Source organism: Clytia hemisphaerica, unplaced genomic scaffold (genome assembly GCF_902728285.1).
Source record: "Clytia hemisphaerica strain Z4C2 unplaced genomic scaffold, Clytia hemisphaerica genome assembly, whole genome shotgun sequence".
NCBI classification, from domain to species: domain Eukaryota; kingdom Metazoa; phylum Cnidaria; class Hydrozoa; order Leptothecata; family Clytiidae; genus Clytia; species Clytia hemisphaerica.
Window position 1 is genome coordinate 1463198 of NW_027104338.1, and position 26003 is coordinate 1489200.

General features: G+C 36.0%; 1 protein-coding gene across 2 annotated transcripts in view; it reads right to left on the reverse strand.

Annotated features, from left to right (window-relative positions):
- LOC136817821 (DNA-binding protein RFX6-like) overlaps positions 1-26003 on the reverse strand; it is a 28721-nt gene that overhangs the window by 1972 nt on the left and 746 nt on the right. For both annotated transcript variants that reach the window (XR_010848159.1, XM_067074141.1), the window contains exons 2-16: positions 19947-20085; positions 19303-19426; positions 18661-18722; positions 17848-17953; positions 17480-17587; positions 16575-16652; positions 15522-15635; positions 14997-15046; positions 13357-13457; positions 7490-7693; positions 7029-7123; positions 6144-6264; positions 5215-5331; positions 1723-2163; positions 913-1088 (exon numbers count right to left, since the gene is read on the reverse strand). Coding sequence is in view for 1 of the 2 variants with exons in the window: in XM_067074141.1 (XP_066930242.1) it covers positions 913-1088; positions 1723-2163; positions 5215-5331; positions 6144-6264; positions 7029-7123; positions 7490-7693; positions 13357-13457; positions 14997-15046; positions 15522-15635; positions 16575-16652; positions 17480-17587; positions 17848-17953; positions 18661-18722; positions 19303-19426; positions 19947-20085 (2036 nt within the window). In the remaining variant the exon portion in view is untranslated. The remainder of the gene's footprint in view (positions 1-912; positions 1089-1722; positions 2164-5214; positions 5332-6143; positions 6265-7028; positions 7124-7489; positions 7694-13356; positions 13458-14996; positions 15047-15521; positions 15636-16574; positions 16653-17479; positions 17588-17847; positions 17954-18660; positions 18723-19302; positions 19427-19946; positions 20086-26003) is intronic.

The window sequence follows — 26003 nt, forward strand, 5'->3', positions numbered from 1 at the left end:
GGGAACTGACTTCAAGTTTGTGATCGTTGATGATTTTGATCAACCGAAAACCGTTCAAATATTTCTTTACCATTTTTCAAGTGTATATATCTGAAAAAAGTGTCTTAGGTTGGCGTTTATCTCCAGTATTTACAGAGTTAATTAGTGTTTCTGACTGCTAATTATAGACCAGAGCAGAAAAGATAGCTATCATCATTATTCTAAGGGCCGCTACCCACTCAGCATTTTATGGTCGCCGAACAAAGTGCACGGCTCGAGCTCTTTGTTCGCTGAGCGCTTTTCTCATTCCACTCTGCAGCACATTTTTTCTCTTTTCTTTTGTTCATCATCGTTTGCACATGATACACATCTTTTGCACACGGTACAAGAAAAAAATTCTCTTTTCTGATTGGTTGATTTTAGAAAAACAAAGGATGAGCTGTACAGCTTCGCGAAAAAAGTTAAAAAGTTTCAACTCTTGTTGCGCTCAAAGCGACAGCCTTTGGAGGCTTGATTTATGTAATTTATGCAATAATTAAGCCGTGCGCCTTGTTCGACGACCATAAAATGCTGAGTGGGTAGCGGCCTTTATGTAAAGACCTGCAATAATTTCGAGATACTCAAAGAAGATTTTAAAAGACTGTAATTAAGTGATTAAAGTAACTAATCTTTAATTGCTGATTACAATTGATTGCAGTTTGAATAAGGTAAATAAACAGTTTGTTTAAAATGTTTAATTTTTTAAACGCTTTATTTTTCTTACAACGAGAAAAGGGATATCATTTTCAGGTCAACAATTTATGTCGTTTTAATATTTCAAAAATTGTCATTGGACCCAAAAAAGGCATCCTATTTACCAGTGCACAACTTAATAAAAGCCATGACTGTAATATAACTTTTCAAATTCATACGATTCTAGGATATTTTACTCACCTGACTTTTCAAGAAGTCGTGTATAGTATTTTCATTCATTTCGTCATCAGCTTCATTCTCTTTCGTGGTCTCCTTTTTGTTCATGGTGAAATTCTCAATACCACAATTTCTGAAGTGCTCATCCACTAGATTGCCAACATCTTCAGTCACTGTTTCTATGGTCTCTTTCGTATCACCTGATGAGAGATGGGAAAGAAAAAAAATTAGGGTAATAGGGCTAGATAGTAGCCAGAGCTCCGTGCACCACTTTTTGATTTTACTGATGGGCGTGATACAACCCTGAACGTTATCAACATTTTAGAACAAGTAAATCAAGGAACTGGGAAATAATTTGGCTATCCTGGATAAATTGAAAGAAGATATTTTCTACCAGTGTATTGTTGTAAATATTTCCGGGGTCTTTATTTTAAATTTTACAGCTATCCATTGCACTACACTACACTGCGCAAGTATACATATAACTAGCAAGTAGCTGTCGCTATGAATGTCCCACGAACGCATTCATAATCGAGAATGAACGTTTGAAGGCCGCATTCCACCAGATCGTTTTATTAGAGCGCAATCCAATATTAAGCGCACAGCTAGAAATTTCTATTCGCTGAGCGCTTGTCTCGTTCCTTTGAAACCATTGTGAGCAGCACAATATCGAAAATATTTTTACACAAGAAAAAAAAACACCAAAGTCAAAAAAATCAAGATTACTTTGATAACTAAAACAGGTTTCATTGAGAAATAGCGATATGTATTTATGTAATCATCACACATGGCTTTTTATGTTTTACTTATTTATTCGAAAAAAGTCAAACTTACCTCCCGTCATCGGAGAGGAAGGCGGCGTCAATGTCATGACGGCATACGTCATTTTATCGTTCTCCGGACTCCCGTATCGCCGTGTGAATTGATCATTTGGTAAGAAAGCTGATTGGTTCATTTTGCCAGCGTTGCCAGAGGTAACTAGCTTCTTATTGGTTAAACTGATATTTGTGATTGTTAAGGGTAGCGATTTGCCCTGAACAACGATCCCGTTGTTCTTTAAAGTCGCAATAGATGGTAAGTTTTGCCTTACACTCGATGCTGCACCGGTGGGATTGACTAAACAGCGTCCGGAAGTCGTCGTAATTTTAGATGTTGTTTTAGTTGCGGCAACGACGTATTTCTCTGGATTGAGTTGGTTGCTATTTCGTTTAGTTGACGGGGCGCCAAATTTGGATTTAGTGACGAATTTTGATACTTTTAAGCTCGATGAGGACCCTAATAAGTAAAAGAAGGACATGTTATAATAATGTGATCAATCAATCAATCAATCAATCAATCAATCAACCAATCAACCAATCAATCAATCAATCAATCAATCAATCAACCAATCAACCAATCAATCAACCAATCAATCAATCAATCAATCAATCAATCAATCAATCAATCAATCAATCAATCAATCAATCAATCAATCAATCAATCAATCAATCAATCAATCAATCAATCAATCAATCAATCAATCAATCAATCAAAACAACCACTATATTTTCCTCTCAAAAGTCCGACTTTCTTCTCTAGCACTAAAATCAGCCAATATATGACTCCAAATTCGAACCCAGTCCCTTAGCCCTGGCTGATAGCGCTCACGATTGTACGGACGCCCGTCAGCAAAATAAAAAAGTGGTGCAATATGCTCTGGATACAAGATTGATAGAGCTTTAGTTAACCCATTAAACAAGTCAAAATAAAACTAGCATCAGAAACAATGATTAGTATAGAAAAATCTTAAGCTACTGTATCCAAGATCTTGATAATTAATGCTTTTCTTTACAAAAAAAAACCACTTGTTACTGTTATTGCAATTAACGAATCATGATAAAGTCCGGTTTACACTATGTCTGACAATTGCGGTCAATTATTGTAATGAAGAACTAGAGAGATAAATGTGTAAAGTGGAATCTAATCTGAAGCTAAATATATAATGTTTTTCCAGAAAATGTTGGTTTAACTACTGTGTGGGACCCTGATATCTTTTTATGGTGGCGTGGTGTGGCGGTAATTAAGGTAAATAGAAGAGGAAATTCCAACGTTGGCAAAGCAGGGCAAAGTTCTGGTTTAATTTTAAGTCGGGAAGGTAAAAATAGGATGGAGCAAGTTTTTATCTGAAAATAAAGGATTTCAAATATATATATTATTTGTTTCCCATTCTTTGTTATATTTTTCATCTTCAAGTAGTTTATGAATTTTTTTTTCTTCAAAATGGCAATGGGCTTTACCGAGGAGGTTCATTTTCGTTCCAAGAGGGTAAGGTTTGATATGTGGTGGAATTCCATGTACAAAAATCTGTCAAAGATAACTAGAATTCCATGGGGTTTTCAAATCCTGTAAAATTTCAAAATTCCAGAGGGTTTTAAACCTAAAATTGTCTGGAATTCCAGGGGGCAACAATATTTCTATCCACAAACAGAGGGTAAACGGTTTTTTTCTGGAAAAGCTCAATCTCGTTAAGGGCTCTTGATGTACTTCACTGGACCTTGCGTTAAAAAAAAAAAAAAGTTCGGCCAGAAGAAGACTCTAGTCTAATTGAAATCCGAAGTACAATTACATATTCTACTTTTTGATGTAAACCAGGCTTTACAAACAAACACAGATATGAGGAAGCGATTACGTATATTCTGTGGAAATATCTTTCGTAATGTCCCTGGCTCTGACTTGTCTGAACGCTTCCCTCTTCAAAGGAGTTTCGATACGTTTTTTATCACGCAGAATTTGGTAATAAACGTCAATAAACGGTTCTTTATCAAGGAATTTCAAAAGAGTTCAGAATTCAGCCAGCTAATAATCTTAAGTAACGGTCAGGACAACTTCTTATTACCAAATGAGCTAACAGAATGGTTAGACAAGAGTAACTCTTTCAGTAATGCCCAGCTAGATTTCCTATATTTATGAAGGATTCTCTCGGCTGCCGGTTGTATTGATTGAGGTCATAATTCAGTTTCCCACAATACTGAAGGAAGGAGCTAACCTGCTTTGTTTAAGACAGAAAACCGCTCACGATTGTCCTTGAAACTACTAACAAAGCAATCAATACCAACCAAAAACCAAAAAGTCTTTTTACTTAGGATAAAAATGAGTATTTTTTACTCTCCAAAAAAGTCTTTCAACCTGATCATTTCTTTTGTCTTCAAAAATATACACGTTTTTTTTCATAAGAACGTCAAAAATTTTCGAAGCCTTCGGATGTTCTTAGTTTTTTGGATTTGAAGCCTAAAAATGTTCTTAAAATGTTCTTATTTTCAGCATTTTTTGAGCATTTTGATGTAATTTCTTAAGAAATTGCATGTTTTTAAGTCTCCAAAGCCTTTGAATGTTCTTAGAATGTTCTTAAATTTTTGAGCCTCGAAGCCTTATGTTCTTATATAGTTTGTTCTTATAAAAAAAAACGTGTATGTGAAGATTTAAATCCTTATTTACGGATTTATAATTTTGCAAACACAGATCTCTAACTACTTGACTGGATCGGATCTGTGTAAATGATATCTGCGTTTGCAACATTATGTATGCTAGAAAGCAGGAAACATTATAACAATATGTGTCAAAAAGTGTCAATCTTTCTTTCAGGTAAACCAGCTGGTCATTAATCAAACGGAATAACTTTTTTAGATAATTATGTTATAGAAATTTCTCATTTTCATTAATTGGGCAAAAATGTATTAATTGAAATGTTTTCTCTTCTATTAGTGATTTAATAAAGTGCCAATTAACAATGTGAAACTTCCTTTGAGATTTGAAGGATGTGACCTGAGCGACGTGTATATGAGCCATTATAACGAGCCCCAAACTTAAGGCTATAACTCCTGACCACTTGATTTAAAAAGGTATAAATTAGTGGTTAATGTAGTAGAAATAGGAAACGCCTTTTTTGAGAAATTGGCTAAAAAACTTTTATACATACACGTTTTTTATAAGAACATCCAAAATTTTTGAGGCATTCGGATGTTCTTAACTTTTTGAGTTTTAAGCCTAATAATGTTCTTAACATGTTCTTATTTTCACCATTTTTGTGAAATTTCCCAAGAAATTGGGTATTTTAGAGTCTTGGGGACTCTCAAATGTTCTTAACTTTGTTCTTAACATTTTGGCCATCGAAGCCTTAGTTTGTTCTTATAAAAAAACGTGCAAAACCAAAGAAATGAACATCTCAAGAACTAGCAAACCAAACATTAATGCCTACTTCCCAGGGAGCATGACTATTTCAAATAATCTACCCAATCACAGCCGAACAATTTTTACTTTTTTTGCCAAAGAAGAAGGGTTTGGCCTTACCTTTGATGAGTTTTTCAGATAATTTTTGCAGCTCTTTACGATCTTGTTTGGTGAATTTAGTTTCGGTGATCAACAGCAAATATTCATCAAGCATCATACGTATCAAGTGAAATGGCCCTGTGGATAAATCAAAAGATGTAACTTACAGCCAGGTTAATTATAATAAAATTGAGATCTGAATCGATATGCAAAAGATGCTGAGCTTGCAAAAACATTGCACTTTTTAGTAGTAAGGGGCCAAACTATAACATCGAACCAATCACACGCCACGCAGTTGCATTCCACGAAAGATGCTATGAATCCTTACGGTTAGTCACCTTACTATAAAACGAGTCATCAAAACAAAATAGCACGCGTTACGTTAGTTCATTTACCAATATACTTTCACAACGTCGTTTCAAAGCTCATCTAACGTTATATGAACATTAGATAAACGTTATAAAAACGTTGTGTGTCAGCTGGGTAAAATCTTCGGAAGTGGATAGTATTTGTCTTTACCAGTATTAAAAGACGTCAATTTAATCCAGGTAAATTCAAACCCAGTCCCCCCCCTTTGCTGCATAAGAGCCCGGGGGGGGGCACTGGGTTTGCGGACTGACGGTATGTGCGGGCCAAAAATTGGCTTTTAAAATTGCACCCTTACAGTGCAGCAAAAATCAGTGAAAATCATACCCTTAGAGTGCATTTTCCCCCAAATTTTCGATCCCTTTCGTGCAAAAAATGGTCAAAATTCTAGCATTTTTGGTCAAAATATCTAGATTTTTCAAGAATTTTCTGAAATTTCTACCCTTACAGTGCATCTCTAGTTTTTCCGACCCTTACAGTGCATTTTAAACATATTGGAAAAGGTACCCTTAGGACCCGCACATACCCGTCGGTCCTTTTGCCCAGCTGCCCCCCCCCCCGGGATAAGAGTTACTAAGTCATACCATAAGTTCTTGAGTTGTTAAGTGTCAACATGTGCATGATGCGTGTACCAAAGAAAGACCATGACAACAAAAATTCTTGTGCACGCAATTGAAATGAAACGAAATCAGAGAGGTCGTTGTGCTGTTGTATAAAGAAGAAAATGTAAACAACTTAAGAATAAGCAACAAGGTCGATCTATGAACTTCGGAGGTAAGTAGGTTTAAAAAACGTCAAAACAAACATTCGAAATCAATACAAGGAGATATGAAGATAAAACAAGGGTCAATTTTATCGAATTTTACAATTTTATTCTCGCGTGACTTTAATACAGTAGTCTCCATAACTCGAGCACCTACGGGTCACACTAATCTGTTCGAGATATGGAATAAGGTTTAGGCGAAAATAAAGAAATGTAGTGTTTCCGGAATGCGGGTGAAGGAAAAAAGCTCTCATGCGGCCGACAGGAAAAAATTTGTTTTTTGCTAACTTTTTCCTATTTTTGATAACTTAAAATCATTGAAATAGAACTTTGCATGATAACTTGCATGTACAAACAGTATGAAATAAGCCCTGAATGCTAATGTATCGACTACTAACGAACAAAACTTGATTTACAAGCAGGAATATCTAGCCAAACGACGTTTGATAGCTTGAACGGTCAACTTGATTTTCTTTATGATGAACCATATAGATGAACCCATAGTCTGCGACCAGGCCAGAAAATTTTTTTCACCCGACCGGTTTCAAGAAACACTACATTTTTTTAGTTTCGCCTTACTAGCAATTTTTAACTGAAGGGACAAGAAAATTTTTCCGAGTTAAAGAGACTGGCAAGTCTGGCATCTGAATCTCAGAGGGTGTTATATTTGTTAGGTTTTAGTTACATCCGTGAAGACAATACTCACCCTCAACACTTGAGCTTTGAAGATATTTTCAAGCCATTCCACATACTTTTCAACAGGTGATTCCTTTCGTAACAGCTCTTTCAATTCTGTTAGGTCTGAAAAATAACAAAAAAGTTTCAATTGAATAGTACAGTGGAGTCTCTCTAATTCGATCTTCCACTGACCAGGAATTTTTCTTCGAATTAGAGAAAGATTCGAATTACAGAGAGTATTTTCTACTACTTTCCAGTTGAGGGGACCAATAATTTAGTTCAAATTTTTGCGCTATTTTTTTGCGCTAAAACTTTGAAAATCTAGGGAAGGAAGGTCAATTAAATTTCATGAAAAACCCACGAGAGTTCTCTAAAATTTACCAGTAAATCCAAAGGGCATACCTTCAAATTTCCCAAAGATCTAGAGAATTTTGACCTCGACATTGAATGATAATTTTTTTCCTGGAATATCTTAGTGTATTTACTTACATTCTTCGTGCAAATCAAATTGATCCTGTGTACAATCGACCGTCGTATAACATGCTTGTGCACCAATCGATTTAATATCGATTGTGTCGAGTTCGTTCAAAAGATTCGATGCGATCGTTTTATCGGCTAAAACTTCACGAAATGATTTGGCCAAATGTAGAAATGAAATTTGTCGTTGAACGCCTTGTATGAAACGTCTTGTCACTGATGGAAAATTAAAATATATTAACTGATTTTGTATTCTTTTATTTCCAGGCTATACATGATTTTTCCATTCTTATGTTTGTGGCTCACTGTCCCAAAATGAGATTGGGAATCAGAGATATACCTAATAAACCAGCTGCGCTGGAAGCTCCGGCTTAAGAGATTAAAAGATGTGAAAGATGAGCTTGCCCACAAACTGCTAATCAGAACAGATCAGAAAGCAAAGTAATAATTCTATTGCAGAGCGAGTATGAGAAATAATCTTAACGAATAAATAAACCAGCTGGAAGTTTAGCTCTTCTAAGTGATTCCACATGCACTTTCTTGCCTAAAGAACCAACACCACCCCCCGCCCACTCATCCTCGACTAAAAAGTTCAAAATTGGAGCTAAATGAGATAAACATTTAGAAGTCAATATTTCCAAGTTCTTGATTTGATTGTCCAGATAAAATTTCGCGGAGAAAAATAGCCTAAATTAGAGGCCACAGGCTTTTAGCTAAGCATTATTTTTTCTGTTGGGATAATACTTGGGGGAGAGTAGGATAAACCAAGTAAAATGGTACAATAGTGTGTATGTAATAAATAGTGGTATATTTGGAAAAAACCTGTTTCGGGTTTAAAAAATCTTCAAAAGGAACGGTCGCCCCAGCCAATGAAATTACGACAAAGTCCAAAAACGATCATTTTAAGCCATAATACTGTGAAGATTTCTCCGATCTTGTTCAAATTTACACAGGAATTGTGTTTGTTTTAGTATCCTTTACTGAATTCTCATAGTGATATGTTTGTAAAAAATCTGTGTCGGGTTTGAAAAATCAAAGGAACGGTCGCCAGCCGCGATGAAATTAAGACCAAGTCCAAAAACGATCATTTTCAGCCATACTGTGAAAATTTCTCCGATCTTGTTCAAATTTACACAGGAATTGTTTTTTTGTATCCTTTACTGAATTCTCATAGTGATATGTTTGTAAAAAATCTGTGTCGGGTTTGAAAAATCAAAAGGAACGGTCGCCAGCAGTGATGAAATTACGACAAAGTCCAAAAACGATCATTTTAAGCCATAATACTGTGAAAATTTCTCCAATCTTGTTCAAATTTACACGGGAATTGTGTTTTAGTATCCTTTATCGAATAGACCTTTTTTCAAAGAGGATGTCCTGTTGAATAATTATGTAGTCCAGCCATAAAAACAATGATAGAGCCATGCATAATTACTGTATCATGCATATTGTAATAATTATGCATGGTTTTATCATTGTTTTTCTGCTGGACTACATAATTATTCAACAGGGTCGCCTCTTTGAAAAAAGGTCTATTCTCATAGTGATATGTTTGTGAAAAGTCTGTGCCGGGTTTGAAAAATCAAAAGGCAAGGAACGGTCACCAGCCGCGATGAAATTACGACACAAAGTCCAAAAACGATCATTTTCAGCCATAATACTGTGAAAACTTCTCCAATCTTGTTCAAATTTACACAGGAATTGTGTTTTAGTATCCGTTATCTAATTCTCATAGTGATATGTTTGTAAAAAATCTGTGTCGGGTTTGAAAAATCAAAAGGAACGGTCGCAAGCCGCGATGAAATTACAACAAAGTCCAAAAACGATCATTTTCGGCCATAACACTGCGAAAATTTCTCCAATCTTGTTCTAATTTTCAAAGGAATTGTGTTTTAGTATCCTTTACTGAATTCTCATACCGATATGTTTGTAAAAAATCTGTGTCGGGTTTGAAAAATCAAAAGGAACGGTCGCCAGCCGCGATGAAATTACGACAAAAAGTCCAAAAACGATCATTTTCAGCCATAAAACTGTGAAAATTTCTCCATTCTTGTTCAAATTTACACAGGAATTGTGTTTTAGTATCCTTTTATGAATTCTCATAGTGATATGTTTGTAAAAAATATGTGTCGGGTTTGAAGAATCAAAAGGAACGGTGGTCGCCAGTCAACAATAATAATGATGAATACAAAACAGGATCATTTTCAGCCATAAACATAACACCACAAAAACTACTCAGATCGTTTTCAAATTTTCACTGTAATGTAGTAATTTTAGTATTCTCTTTTAAATTCCAATGGATGTGTGTTTGAAAGTTTCATTGTCAAGTTACCAACAGAATTTTTTTATGGTTAGCCATATGCAAGATTTTTTAAGCACTCGATCAGCTGACGATTCATGGCCAAAATTTCTCCAAAGTCTTTCCACATTGTTAGAGAGCCAGTAGACATAAACGTATTGAGCTGTGGGGGGCCATTATGGATTTTTTTCCAAGTCTCTTTTTAAATCGAGCTCCGAGCGGGAAAACAGTAGAGTGTTCTTTTTTCGAGGCGGCGTACGTTTCTTTTGAGACACGGCACCGGAAAACATCCCTACGGTTCCTTGCCGATCGGGAAACGTCGCCCGGTTCCGAAGCGTATCTCCGTTTTCGAAATTCTACTTTACTGGTAGTTTTCGTAAAAGCAAATAAAACATTGAATAGCAAAAAGCTCAACAGCTATTTTGCTTTTTCTTTCTTTAGTTTCTTAATATTGATTGATTGATCTGGTCTCTCTGCTCTGGTCACTGGTGCCATCGTTTGTACATGGATAGGGAATGGTTTAATGGTTATGGTATCCTGTTTCTTATAAATAGAGAACATTTTGTTATGGATTTGTACAGTTGTTCTTCAGAAATTATTATGGGGCTTATCGCAACCAACCATTTTAACAAAATAAACAAAGACCAAAGACCGACCAATGGAAACATTTACTTTAGCCCTCTTGAAAATTGAGAGTGGCATATTTTTGCTGTATGGTAATACATCCAAGTAATTTGGTAGTCTTTGTAGGCGGCAATCACAAATATGTTTGTTTCCACGACCGACCGGCCGACTCACTTTGTAGACCGACCGGCCGACTCACTTTGTAGACCGACCATCCGCCTCACTTTGTAGACCAACCAACCGCCTCACTTTGTAGACCGAGCGACTGCCTCACTTTTTAGACCGAGCGACCGACTCACTTTTTAGACCGAGCGACCGACTCACTTTTTAGACCGAGCGACCGACTCACGTTTTAGACCGACCGACCGACTCACTTTTTAGACCGACAGACCGACTCACTTTTTAGACCGACCAACCGACTCACTTTTTTAGACCGACCGACCGACTCACTTTTTAGACCGACCGACCGACTCACTTTTGTAGACCGACCGACCGCCTCACTTTTTAGACCGAGCGACCGACTCACTTTTTAGACCGAGCGACCGACTCACTTTTTAGACTGATCGACCGACTCACTTTTTAGACCGATGGACCGACTCACTTTTTAGACCGACTGACCGACTCAATTTTTAGACCGAGCGACCGACTCACTTTTTTAGACCGACCGACCGACTCATGTTTTAGACCGACCGACCCACTCACTTTTTAGACCGACCGACCGACTCACTTTTTAGACCGACCGACCGACTCACTTTTAGACCGACCAACCGACTCACTTTTTAGACCGAGCGACCGACTCACTTTTTAGACCGACCGACTCTTTATTTTATAAGAACACTTTATTTTCCATAATTTTTATTATGTTGTAAATAGGAAAAGGTTATAGTGTTATTGACACCATCATATGATAAAATGAATCGTTCTAATTTCATTCAGATTTATATACATTAAATTTATCACTAGCACCTCTTCAATTAACACTAAACCTCATTATAAAAATATTGACATTATCCTATCTTCCATTTCTTTGGGTTCCTTTATAGTATTGAGCGCCTGATATTTTCATTTTATACGGTACCAGTTTTTTGTCCTCAATAAATTCATGTTGTCTGTGTAGTAAATGGTTTTGTCCTTCGAGCTTAGCTTCTTGCTTTTAAAGTATTCAGTTGTTAATCATTATATGTCTATATAAAAAGTAAAATGGTTAATCGGGAAGGAAAATAGGAAAAAAAACTTTTTCTAATCTGTGACACATTTTGGCTCCTTGTGTTTTTGTTTACATTGGGAATCCGCCATTTTTCTTTAAATCCGTTCACATAGCAACGTGATAGACCGTATATTTTATAGCCCGGGCTTTTACGGAAGATAGCTATGAAACTCAACAAGGCGATATCTCGAGATTGGAAAGGAGTTAGGAGATGGTTGACCCCTCATTCGATCGAGAATTTTATGGAGAATAAGATGGGAGAGATTATGAGGCTTGAGAGTGACTTTTAAATTTGGCCGAATTTTCAGGCGTTTTCAGTTGATTACGTCATCAAAACAGGAAAAATACGATATCTCGAGATTGGAAAGGAGTTAGGAGATGGTTGACCCCTCATTGGATCGGAAAATTAATTGCGAATAAGTTGGGAGGGTTAATAGTGGGTTTAATCAGACTTTCGAAAAAGAATATATTCAAATTGGGGCAATTTGGGTCCGATGACGTCATCAAAACCCGAAAAATACAATATCTGGAGTTTGAGAAGGATTTAAGCAATGGATGACCCCTCATTGCATCAGAAATCGTCGAGAGAATCTTTTGGGTAAATGATCAATTCATTTCAGTGAAGTGAACAATTTATTACCCTTTCGATGACGTCATTTAGGGCCCAAATGACGTCACAAAATATTGAATATACGATTTCCCGAGCTTCCATCAGTGATAAGTGGAAATATTTCGTTCTTCAGGTTAGAATTCAAGCTTATTAGCTCCTCGCCACCCCCACCATCCAAAGGGCTTTTGATGTGTTCAACAACAACTCTACTCGGCGGGTGCGACGCCGGGTGACGGTACTGTCCTTTTTATGTCTATGCATCAAACTTCTCATAAATCATGTCCAAAACATCATGAATAATGATGAAAATGATCAAATTTTCACTGAGATTTGCCAGTATTTGCTACACACCCAGTCAACTAGTCCACTTTCGGCAGCCATCTTTTTCTTAAATACTTTCGGCCAATCAAATCACAGTGTTATTTGAATCAGGTAATCCGTTTTTATTAAATCGGAATAGATCATCGGATTAGATAAACAAACAAAAAATGTCTTGAGCGTCGTCGTCGTCGGACGAGAGAGAATTTAAGGCTCCTAGGCCGGAGCAATAAGACAAACTTATTTTTCAAAGTCAAGAAATAAACTATTCCTCTGTTGCTGAAAAGTAACTGCAATCATGGTCGTAATACTTGAGAAAAAAGGGAAATCCACCGGGGTGTTTTGAAACCACAATCGATTTGTAAGTGCTCTAAAGTAGGTTTGAAGGGTTGAGTTTTAACTCTGAGTTTTAACACTAGACTTAAAACTTAGGACCTTAGGATCTGAGGATCCAAAAGTTCAAAAATAGTCCAATAAGGCTCAGAATATAGCCTGGAAGTCTGCCAACCCCTCCCAAATTGAAATATTCGATTACGTTAAAGAGATAGCCCAAAATCGACTTTCTCGCCAGAACTTTAAATCTTGAAAAACGTTAAAATAACCAGAATTCTCATTCTATTTCGACCATGATTGTGGCTCGACTTGGAAAATAGTTAGGCAAAAAGATCTTACTGTATTTTACTCAAAGAATCAACCAATCTCACAAACCATCAAAACTTTTTAATTCGGAAATCTCCCAAAATATCTAAAGTTTTTCAGGAAAAAAAAAGGTAAAAAAAGCTCAATTTACAAACCGCAGAAAAAATGCACAAAAAAAAAGATACCATTAAGTTTTTTCTTTAATAAATCTTCATGGCATCCTTTCAATCCATCGGATAAAAACTTCTCTAAAGAGCCAACGAATGAACGAATTTCTTTCAATGATCTGAAAAATGATAGAAAAGAAATACAGGGATCCGCGCAGCCGTCGGCTATTATAATGACCCCCAGAGATTTGCGTGGATATTGTCAAGTTGGAAACGATTTGTGTAAATCGAAAGCCCTATTCTTTGAAGAATACAACGACTATTTCAAGTCCACAATTCACCATCTCCTATTAAATTTTTATAGACCCATGTGACTTTAAAAAAAAATCTTTAAAAGAAAGACAGACAACTTTTTTCCCGTCACCAATTATGAAAAATTCCTTTACTTATTCTGCTTTGTCAGCATAAAGGCGCGCCTCCTCTCTATATCTTAAAAAAATATATCTGTAGAGACTACAAAACCCTGTTATAAACAAGTGATACTTTTATGGACCTACCTGGTTATGTATTTAACACATATAATTGATATCTACGTCAGCATGACTGTAAACAATCATTCAGAACACAAATAGTGACGATCTATCAAAATTAGTCGTTTGTTTCTTATAAAAAAAACGTTTAGAAACCAAAATATTCTTTCATATTCAAGACTTCGCGAGGAAAAAAAACATCTATCTCATCAAAGAATTGAGTAACTTGACTAAGATCATTGATGTATGCTTTTTAATAGTGATTCTTATAGATAAAAATGTGTTTTTTGAGTTAAAAAATTCTTTTTTTTACAAAAATCTGCCTGAGCCATCTTTTACCTACTTTCATGCAAAAAATCTGAAAAATACAATGATCTAATATTTCACATAGTCCAAAAAACCCTTTTTTTAGCCGTTTTTTAGCTGAAATTTACCCAAAATTTTTTTTCTCCAAAAATCGAGCTCCGTCACATTCAAGGGTTTATAGTTATGTGCATCTTTGTGCAAAAAATCATAAAGAATGAAAGAGCCAATCTCGAGAAAAGCTAATACCTAAGTAATTGCTAATGTGCTTATAGAAAAATATCGAATTTGGTCAGTTTTTTTATAAAAACACGCCAAACAACCAAAATTTCCTGTCTATACACACATATTCTTCAAAAGTAAGCCCTCGTGAGCAAAAAGAACATCTATCTCATAAAAAAATTGAGTAATTTGACTAAGAACATTGATATATGCTTATTAATAGTGATTCTTATAGATAAACATGCGTTTTTTGAGCCAACAAATTTTTTTTTGCAAAAATCTGCTTGAGCCATCTTTTACCAATGATGTTAGCCTACTTTCATGCAAAAAATCAGAAAAAATTAATTTCACAAAGTCCAAAAAACCCGTTTTTAAGCCGTTTTTTAGCCCAAATTTGCCCATAAATCTTTTTTTTCGAAAATCGGGCTCCTTCACATTTTGGCCACTACCATTTTGCACCTTTGTACCAAAAATCAAAAGATTCCTATGATTCAATCCTGAGAAAAATTGGTAACAGACGGACGGACGGACGGACAGACGGACGGACGGACGGACGGACGGACGGACGGACGAACACAGGTTAATTTATAGGACCTCCAGGTAGGTCCAATAATTGTCAGAGCTGAAACACAATTCGATTGTTTCAAAATGATATCAACTTACTCATCCGTAATTTCTTCAAGGCTTGCTGGAACCAAAATATCGTTCAATACCTAAAAGGAAATAACTCATGTTAGAGTCTTGATTTTTAGCCTAGATTTAATCTATTAAATTTGACAGACTTTATACCCTATACTTAGCGTCTTAATTTTCAGTCATTCCAACTAAGTTTCGCTTATTAATCTCTTTTGTACATGGCATAGATTGAAAGCGGTTTCGAGTTACTGCAGGATCTTAGGCTTCTCTGGCTTGTTACACGGTTGCAGTGACGCCTTAGGCCTTCGAACTGCCACACTGAAGGAGTAGGGCTTCGAAAAATTCAGTGGGAACTGGGACCCCAAGTTTGTTGCAATATCACCTCCCAGTTAAATTCATCTAACGTCCATACCGTCAATATAACGCTTGATGAACGTTGAAAAAACGTTGTGTTTCAGTTTCTTCCTGGAACAAAGTTGTTTCAACATCCAGCTAACGTTCACAACGTTAATATAACGTTAAATGAACGTTGAATAAACATTTGTAACTTACCATGAACGTGATAGAATCACATATGCAAACCAAACCAATGATTTCCTCCACTTCGAACAAAGGTTTCATGTGTTTTGGAATCCCTTGCCAGAAGTGAATCAGGTATGTGTGAATCTGTAAGATAAACAAAGAGATTTAAGAGGTTTTTTTTTAAGAAACTAGTTTTACCAAGCAGCCTCAATGTTTCTTAAGAAATCGGCCTTTTGAGCCTTAAATGTTTCTTACATGTTTCTAAACTTTTTGACATAATCAGCATTATGAAAGGCTGGATTGGAAGGTTCTTAAAAAAACCGAATCAAAAAATGTTATTTTCTCATTCTCAGCCTCAGCATGTTTCTTAGATGTTTCTTAGTTTTTAGACATTCTGAGCCTCATGTTTCTTAAAAGTGTGTTTCTTAAAAAAAAAAAACGTGTAAGACCATTCCTTTTTGAAAAGGGACGTTTCAGACCAACCTAAATTCAAATTTTAGTTAAGAGAGCGACCAGATCAGGTAAGGTTTGGTTAGAAAGAATTTTAACATCTGATATCTCGAGGATATAATATCGAATTTTATAAAGAGCCTCTCCATAACTCGACCCTCTAACTCGAATATCTGTATAACTCGCGAACACAACTCGGGAATCTCCGTTCGATTAAGAGAAGAGGATTATCCTTGTGTGAATTTTGAATTTGAAAATCGAGAGTCTGTTCCACTGACCTTTAAACCTGGCGGGGGGACGGCTTGTAAAATATGACCATATTTTGCCTTAAAATGGTCTAAAGTTTTCAAAGAAACGCACCGTAAGGGTCGATTTTTCCCCCAAATTTACTCAAATTTCTTCAAAGGCCCAATTTTGGGCCGCACGTACGGTCGTTTTTGAAATAATATATACCCTCGAAAATTATCTTGATCCCGGCCAATCAAAATCTTTGATCGGAGTTTTTTGAAAGTGGTACCCTATGGTAGCACCACTCGATTTCATCAAATTATAAATCATCCCACATGGAATAGGATGGACTATTAAAGGTACCATTTTTCAAAAAACTCAAATCAAATGTTCATTCATTCATACCCCACTGTAATTCTTGGCAACTGCAGTGTCCAAAATACATTGACAATGTGTCCGATACATAATCATGAAGGTGTCCATCTGAAATGTAAATTAATGAATCCAAAGATGAAAATCAAGAGTAGATCGTTGACTTTTGTTGAAGGTACGGGAGGGTAACACTAATACACCTTTTCGACCGTAGTCGCGCGGTCACGCGTGCCACTTTATTATCTAATTACCACCCTTAACTCGATCCAATCCTTTTTTTACACTTTTTCTATCGTCTTTAGGTGTGAAAAAAAAAGACTTGGACGGTTTTAGGGTGGTAAAACGGACTAAAAATGCCCACGCAGCAATTGGCGGCTACAGTTGAAAAGGTTATTTTTCAAATAAGATTCAATTTTTGTTATTAAGGGTCATTTTGAATAGTCGCGTTAGTGTCGGCGAGAATAAATATCAAATTTTGACATTTTTGACACGTGTTTGAATCTGGTCAGGAAAAGAGTTCAAAGGGTTGCTGAAGTGAAGAAATGATTTTCATTTATAAAAATTCAAACATCACCAAAAATAAGGCCTTGTGTGTCATGCTTATGGTAAGAATGAAGTATTAAACTCAATAAACCGGGTGCACCACAAGAAAGTTTCTCTCTTCGAAACTAATTTTCTCGAAAGCTAAAAATTTTAAAAGGACCATTCCTATTTCATTGGAAAGAAGAAAGATAGACTTAAATTTTGATGGTTCATTTATTAAATATCCTTCATTAGATCAAAGGTTATGCTCAATTGAATACAAAAGTTACTTTCAGAAAGTGCTCGAAAACGTTAAATGGGAATGGTTCTTATAAAATTTTTAGATTTCGAGAAAATGAGTTTTAAAGAGAGAAACTTTTTTGTGGCGCACCCGGTACATTTCTTTCAATCTCTACCTTGGATATTTCAACATGTGAGGGCAATATCAATTGACTCGGTGATGGAAATTCTGGTAACAATGTTCCTGATTTGGCTGATGACATGATTTTCCGAGATGCATCATTCTAAGAGAAAGATCAAATACGATATTGTTGCGAGTTTAGAGCATATACGGAAAAAAAGAGGATTTTCCTTCAACCCTCGTGTCTTCAAATGAATAGAGTGACGACAATTTTAAAATAAGCGAGTTTGCGACTGCATTTAAAAGCGGTCAGAAGGCTCCTTTTTCTTTTAGCTGTCTAGCCGAAGATAGGGCAGGGTGCTTTTCCTTTCTCTGGGTCTTTTCCAACCACCCTTGAAATGTGATCAAGTTTTTCCAATCTACCTGTGATAAAAGTTTCGATCCTGAAAATCGCGTGAGACCACGGCCTGAATAAACAGTGTGATAGTAGTTTGATGTTTCTTTAATGGCCACACCGTAATAATGATACCTAAAATAAATAGATAGAATGATGTACCAAAGGATTTTAATAAATGGAAGCTTCAATTGAAAACCTGTTCTTTCTTAGAAGAACAATTTTCTTTCTGTAACAATCCCCAAGCCAAATAATAATCAATATTGTTAAGTTATTACAAATCGAGCTGACATTGTGAAATTGTGAACATATTACCTGGCAATATATTGTATAGTGTAAGTGCTCTTAACAATTTACATTAGGATTAGTCCAGAATAGACTTGCGACAATTTAAAACTTGTACTCTAAACCTTCTTATATAAACGATATTTTGGCCAAATCTCGCTAATTTTGAACTGAGAGACCTATACGAGAGTCTTCATTTAAGACGCTCACTATTTGCATTATGCATTGCTCGCTGCTCGCAGTTTGAGCACTCTTGTGACTCCACAATGCAATCCACAAAATGTTTAACCGTACATCCTGTGCCCAAGTTCAGGAGTTGCCATAAAGCCATTATGGTAATAACCGGGAGGGCACATTGCTATACATTGTAATTTTGAACTGTTATAGTTCAAATATTTAGTCAATAGCGGGCTCTCGCTAATTCGAACTTATCATTATTATTCAAACTTATCATAATAATTCGAACTTAATCTCAGTTCTCGTCTAAGTTCTTTGTAATTCGAACAGATTGTATTAAACTTCCAGTTCTAGACGGAACAACCATGGTGAAATCTTACTTCGAATTGCCTCTTGTTCCCAGTCTTCGCGTTGTAAGTTCTGGAAATTTCTGTCGAATAATCTAAAAAGAAAATGAAATAAAATAAAAACTTTCAATTCAAAAAAGGTTCATATTGGAAGTTTATGGATGGCTTGGATCACGAGATTTAAGGCCGGTCTCCACTTGCGCGCGCTGCAATCGCACTTTTTGGCTTCAATCCTTTTTGCTTGGAAAAAAGATTACGTCATAAAAATGTAGCGCGCGCACGAAAAAAAAGTTGAACACATTTCAACTTTTTTCAACCGTTACGTCAGATCGCGCCAATGGAGTTGCTTCATTTTTCTTTTGACCAATAGCATGGAAGCTTTTCTCGAAAAGTGCGATTGAAGCGCGCGCAAGTGGAGACCGGCCTTTACGTTTGGCTACGTTTCGAGAGATTCTTCTCCCATCATTGGGCAATGTAAATCTCGTGATCCAAGCCACGATAAACTTCCAATATGAATATCACTGGGTCGATAAACGCAAACTTATTTAGATTAATCAAAAGAGGTTGCACAATTCATCAGAAAGCTTCAATTTTGTAAATAATCATTGAAACATATGCATCTACTAACGCACCCTCCCCGTTTAGATGAGAACATAACCTGAAAACACGGCTTACCTTTCCAAAAGTAGCGGCACAAGCGGGTCGAAATTTGAATTCTTGGCAAAACGTCAGGTAATGAGCGTACATGATGCAACGAGGTAGACAAACTCCTGGACAACGTGTAAAGTTCTCTTCCAGCCTAGAAAGAATAATCATTAGAAAATAGAAGTGGATTCGCCAGGTGCTCAGCTGGCACACAACATTGTTTCAATATTCATCTGACGTTATATGGACGTTGTGAACGCTAGATAAACGTTGAAAGAACGTTGTTTGTCAGCCAGGTACTCAAACAGGGTGTTAAGTAACCGAGCCAGCAAATTGACATGATACTAGTACAAAGGTAACAACTAGCCTCTTCTAATCCTTATTTTAAAAAGTTTCCGAGTAGGTTTGATCCAGGTTATGCGTAGAGTGGCTCAGAAAACGAAAGGCACGCGAGGCACGTGATTTAGCCAGTTGTATTGAAGTTTTTACAAGATGCTCACATAATTGGTTATTTAAAACAATAGAGATGACGCGTTCTTTAGAAAAATATAATAAAAGTTTTTGTTTGAATAGTTAACGACCAATCCAATGACAAAAATTCTTGTAAATGTTCAACTTGACTTGATTTAGCAGACTCCACTTTAAGAATGAAAGTATGAAACAATGTGTTTTACCATTTCAACGTTTTCACTGATTGCTCTTCTTTTGGTTTTGAAATGACCGCGGTCACACTACCATTTTCTTCTTCGTTGTTTCCTTTCTCTTTTTCATCTTCTTTTATTTTGGGAAGTGTGGCCAGACTACGTACGTTTCCTAAAAAATAACGTCAAAAAATGTTAGAAAATGAAATTTAAAAAAATACTCATCGATGGGCACCCTTTAGTTACAGTTTTTTCTACGCAGCAGTAATACTAAATCCTTTTCATGTACTTTATGATTAAATGTTCTGCAAATTCTCTCTGTGGTACCAAAGATCTGCAATAAAGTTAAAAATGGTGCTAAGAGATTTTCCAATTCTATTCTAAAATCGCGAGTAAGCACCAAAAGGTTTAACACCTTCCAAAAACTTGGACCAGCTAAATTCATAGCATATGAAATAAAGGGCATTCTTTTGAGAAGATTATGAATTATTGTTTAAAATTGATATATCATAATAAACACAATTTTTTACTTTGATTATTTGGATTTTTATCACCTGTATAACAAGAAAGGATATGGGAAAAATTTGGGGCAGTTTTTTTAAATAAAGTGCGACTTTCCGTTAAAATTAAAAGTTATAAATATTTCTAGGGATCTTTGAGTATTTGAAAGAAAAAGATACCTCGAGTTTCATGGAAGGTTTGTAAAAAAACCTAATGTCAAGGTTTGTAAGGGTCCGTATGCACCCCGAGGCGGGCACTTGATTCAAAAACGACCGTTCGTGCGGCCCAAAATTAGGTTAGATCGGACACTTACAGGGCAGAGACAACTTTGCCAAATTTGAAATTTGGGTGGAAAATCGACCCCTACGGTACATTTTCTTGAAATGTTTTGACAATTTTTAGGAAAAATATGGCCAGGTTTTCCAGATTTTAGACCCTTAGAGTGCGGTTTTTCTCATCTTTGCTCATTTCAACCCTTACAGTGCATTTTGGGAAGCTTGGAAAAAGGACCACACATGAGGTAAGTCGTTTGTTGCCTTGAGTGCCCCCCCCCCCCCGCGCGGTTTGCACCTAAGATCAAAATTTTGTCGATAGAATTAACAATGGAGCTCAAACGCGAAGGAAGGCTCGAAGCCTCTTAAACAAACATTTAATTAAAACAGAGAAGCAAATACAGTTACAGTGTTTCGTAAACATTAAATGAAAGGAAAAGAAGCTGGATTTTTTTTTCAATGAGCTTTTTTGAAAACAGTTGTTTAAATTTTAGCAATCCTAGTTCATCAAATACAGTATTTCTGAAATTAAGTGTTTGCTTTTAAAGTTAAAGTAAACTTTTAATACGTTTGTAATCTTCCGCTGAAGTTTCAATTAGGTTTAAGAAAGAACTTTATAATGAACTTAAAGACGTTACCTTTTCGGTATACACGTTTTTTTTTATAAGGAACACGTTTATAAGGAACTCGAGGCTGAAAATGGTTAAAAAAATAAGGAATTGTTAAGGAACTGCTCAGGCTGAGAATAAGTGGATTTGAAAATAATGTACCTTATTGGGACTAATTTGACCAAATTTTGATCTTTCAAGGGGCAAAAAGTTAAAAATTTCCTATGTAGTAAGGAACTCGATAAGGAACTTTGAGACTGAAATTCTCTGTAAAAATAAGGAACTCCAGGCTCAGAGCAAAGTTAAGGTTCCTTATAAAAAAAAAAACGTGTATTTTCAAACAGTTCAAATGATACCGGCAAAACGAATAGAAGCGCGTAAACGACGCAACCATGTTTTTCAGAAACATCAAACACTCCCAAGGACACCAAATTTTGCCACCGTTTTCCATTTTTCGACCATCCCAGCTGGCACAAAACGTTGCTTCAACGTTTATCTAACGTCCACAACGTCCATTTAACGTTAGATTAACGTTGAAGCAACGTTGTGTGCCAGCTGGGATAAACTATGTTTATGCCATGCACGAGAAGAGGAATTGTCGATAAACTTATGCTTTCCCTAGCATGGTTTTCAAAAAAGTTTTTTTTTAAGGAGGCTCTATTTCTTTCCTCACCCAGCTGGCACACAACGTTGTTTCAACGTTCATCTAACGTTATATGGACGTTGTGAACGTTAGATAAACGTTGAAAAAAAGTTGTGTGCCAGCTGGGCAAGCAACCATCCTATGATTGCGGATTGAAATAATATCAACGTTTCTATATGATAGTATTGGTATTAGCTGGGAGATCCGTCAACTCTGTTCGTGTGGTTTCGAAGTATAGCATTTAGTTAAAAAGAATAATAATATAGAAATAACAGAGTAGTCGGTTATTTTTGTAAATGCCAAATCTGGTCGCAGAATTCTATTGGCTGTTAAACAATTGTTGAAATCACGTGATATTATTGTTTTGATTGGAAGTGCGCGAATCTGATTGGCTAACCTTATCAACGGCTGTTTTGGCACGAAATTCAAACCAAATGTAAACAAAGTCAAACTGGGTTATAAATACCACCATACTCTCAATGAGTAGCTTTTGATGGGATTTTTGCTTGTGGTTTGCTTATGTTTGAATAGAGAGTATGAATCTCCAGACTATATCGGTATATGTAGGTATTGTAGCTAAATCCAAACGTCATACTTCTAAATCTGACCAAAGGCGTATTAGGTCATATACAAATCGGCCTCAGGAATAGAGTAATCTATCATCAATAAAAATCAACCGCAATGTTTACTCATTCGAATTGCATTGACTTTCTATGACGTGGACAAGGTAAACAAATTAATTCATATACATTCAGTTGGTCGGTAAGCGGGCTTATCAGACGAGATTGTCGTGTCAATATTATTATATTTACTCTACATGGGGAACTATATGACAAAAATAGTAATAAGGAACACAAGAAAGTTTTTTAGGCAAGTGAGGCTAGGGCATATACCAATAGTCGGGTAATTTGTATCAAAATATCATATATACTGACAAACCTGGTAACTATTCTCAAAGTCGGGAGCCTAAAAGATATATGGAAGCCTCTGGATCACTCTAGCCATAAATCATGCAGCCGTCATGCAGTTTCTTATCATGCGGATTAAATACAATCGTTTACGTGTAAAAAAATTCAGCATGTTGCTCAATGGAATTTGTACAAAAATATACACGTTTATAAGCCTACGGACGTTCTTAACTTTTGAGATTTAAGCCTAAATATTTTCTAAAAATGTTCTTAAAATGTTAAAATAATGCTAAATTTTACCATTTTGTGAGTTTTTTTGTGCAATTTCTTAAGAGATTTAGTGTTTTAGAGCCCATAAAACCTTAAAATGTTCTTAACTCGTTCTTAACATTTTGCCCATCGAAGAATTGTGTTCTTATATCATTATCTAAAAAACGTTTCACAAAGGAATTACAAAGTTATACAATACAGATTTTTGAAAAGTAGACTCCAATCCAATACTTTTCCAAATGAATTGTGGTATACAAATAAACATCGTTAGTTTATTTAGGTTAGCTTGTTGACGAAATTCAGGCATTTCCGTGCAACAAATTTCAACATGTTACTCAATGAAATTTGTACAAAAATAAATCTCACATCGGAAGTACAAAATTTAATAACAAGACCTGAGTAAGCCTATTAGATTTGGAGTTTAGGCTAATCCAAAAGTTAATTTTAATTGAACTTTAAAATTGTCCCTGGCTCGATCCGGGGTACCAATTTTACGAGGTTTAGGGCAGTGAGGTGACTAAAAGTTGTTGACAACTCAAGAACCCTTAAGTTTCCCAAAAGTTTGATCAATACAGTATTGTTCAGAAAAATATCTGAAATCGCGAGCCTTTGAATTGGTAAAGAGAGATATGATTTGTAATAATACGCTAATTCTTATAAGCTCGAAATTTTCCCGCCGGGAAAAACACAATCTGTTCAAGATTATCTAAATACCGCATGAAACTATAAATTGAGGCTAACTTGATAAAGAAAACAAATTCACGGCAATTCGCTAAGACTCTTATAATATCCGCAAATCTGAAAAAACTCGAGGAATCGATACTTTTATTTATTTGAATATTTTACGCGCGCTCAATGATTTTTTTTCGCGAATCAGTATCAAAGATTAATTTTCTATTTGTCGGCGGAACAGATTGTTTTTATTACACACATAAGAATAACTTTTATGTCCTTTAAACTGAACTTAATTAAAAGAAAAGAAAAAGGGAAAGGTTATTTTCGCGTTTGGGATTCAAAGATGACGAACAGAGAACTTTAGCGATCTGATATACAAATAAGTGTTCCTTAACGTCCTAACTCATTGAGAGAGGGACTTTGGATTCGCAAGCCCGGCAAAAGTCAAAATTAACTCGTCCAAGTTTTCGGGTTCAGACTTGTAATTGCTACTTAGGAGACAAAGTGCTATAAAATGCTTTACAAATTTTAAATATGCCTTTGGACCAGAGAATCATAGATTGTTCGGCCAAATTCACCGAAGAAGGCCCTAGCGAATGACACTAACTGATAAAATTATTTGATGTTATTTCGATGCGTCGATTGAGGTTACATGCAAAAGTTGATTAGAATATAATTTTTTTGGATATAGTCATTATATCGATATCTGCTCTAGTTTTGTAACACATCTGCCTCAAGGCGCTTCACGCGTGTACGATTATTAGCCATTCTTATTCTGTAGTGATTCTTAGCTCAGACAAAAAGTAAACAGCCAAGATTTACCAAACTAGAACCAGTAGCGGCCTGGCTTAATTTTCTTGGTGGTGCAAAACATGAAATTGGCGCCCCTGTATTTTTGTCCTTATTTGCGCCCTCCATCATTAACCATTAAGTGAAAATATTAAACTGTAAGAGCAGTGACTGGTCGAAAGTAACGCCCGGAAACTTTGAGTTAAAAAAACTTTTATTTATATGTGGTGGTGGCCCGGGGGGGTACTAGGTTTGCGAGGTGACGGGTATGTCCGAGCCGAAAATCGAAAATCGACCCTTTGAGAGACAAAATTTTGGTGATTTTGGGACCCTTTGAGAGACTTTTTCCTAAATTTTGGTCCATTTTTTCCAAATTTTGGTTTGATTGTCACCAAATTTTGGTCAAAATTTTTGGAAATCCTGACCCTTTGAGAGAGAAATTTTTGATTTTCGTGATTTTGGGACCCTTTCAGAGACTAACTTTTGAATTTGTACCCCTTTGAGAGACTTTTGAGGAATGAGAAAAGGTACCCTTATGGCTCGCACATACCCGGCACCCATTTTGCCTAAGTACCCCCCCCCGGGGGTGGTGGTAATGATAACTTGATATCTGTTTCCTTGTTATAATTTGAAATGTCATACTCATATAGTTTTCTGAACAAGGAAAATTTTTAAATTTTCAACTTTTAAAATGTCTAGAAATGGCCCAATTTATACCGATTTAGCATCAAAAATAAAGCTCCTAAAATAAAAAACATGAGCTGTTGATACTTGAAATGGAAGTTTTATACTTAGTAAGTCGATTTGCTCAATATTTTTATTTTCTAAAACTTTTTCAGAAAAATTCATACCTGATAATCTTTAAACTTTTGCGGCACTGGTCTTACTTTACTGTCGATTAAAGATAAAATGGATGAAAGAGGCCCCAAAAGTCGAAGGTTGGCAGGAATAAGAGTTATTAGTAATTTTTGCGCCGGAGGCAAAAAAATTTTGTATACAAAAGGTTAAACAGCTTAAAAGATCTTCTAAAAAGGAGAAAGTTAGTCAGCATAAGACCACAAAACACCACATCGAGCATCAACAAGTTTCGATCTTTTTCTTTTTTGGCAATCTCTAATTTTGGGGGGTGAGCATCCTCTTTAACCCCTGGTGGATACACAACACTTCTCTTGCTTTGACTTTTTGCGATTCAATGTTGATAGTATTTTTGAAAAAATTCAAGAGAAAGGATGCAAGAGCGTAAAATAAAACGAAGCGCCGCAGGCAAAAAAAATAAACATTGCACTTATAGAAGGCGCTATAAACTTGTCGAAAGGCGCCAAATCGCCCAATCAATCATCAACAAAATTTTGGCGCCCCTTTGAAAAGCTCTTTTGGCGCCCCTCTCAGATCTTTCTGGGTGGTGCACTGCACACCCTGCACCC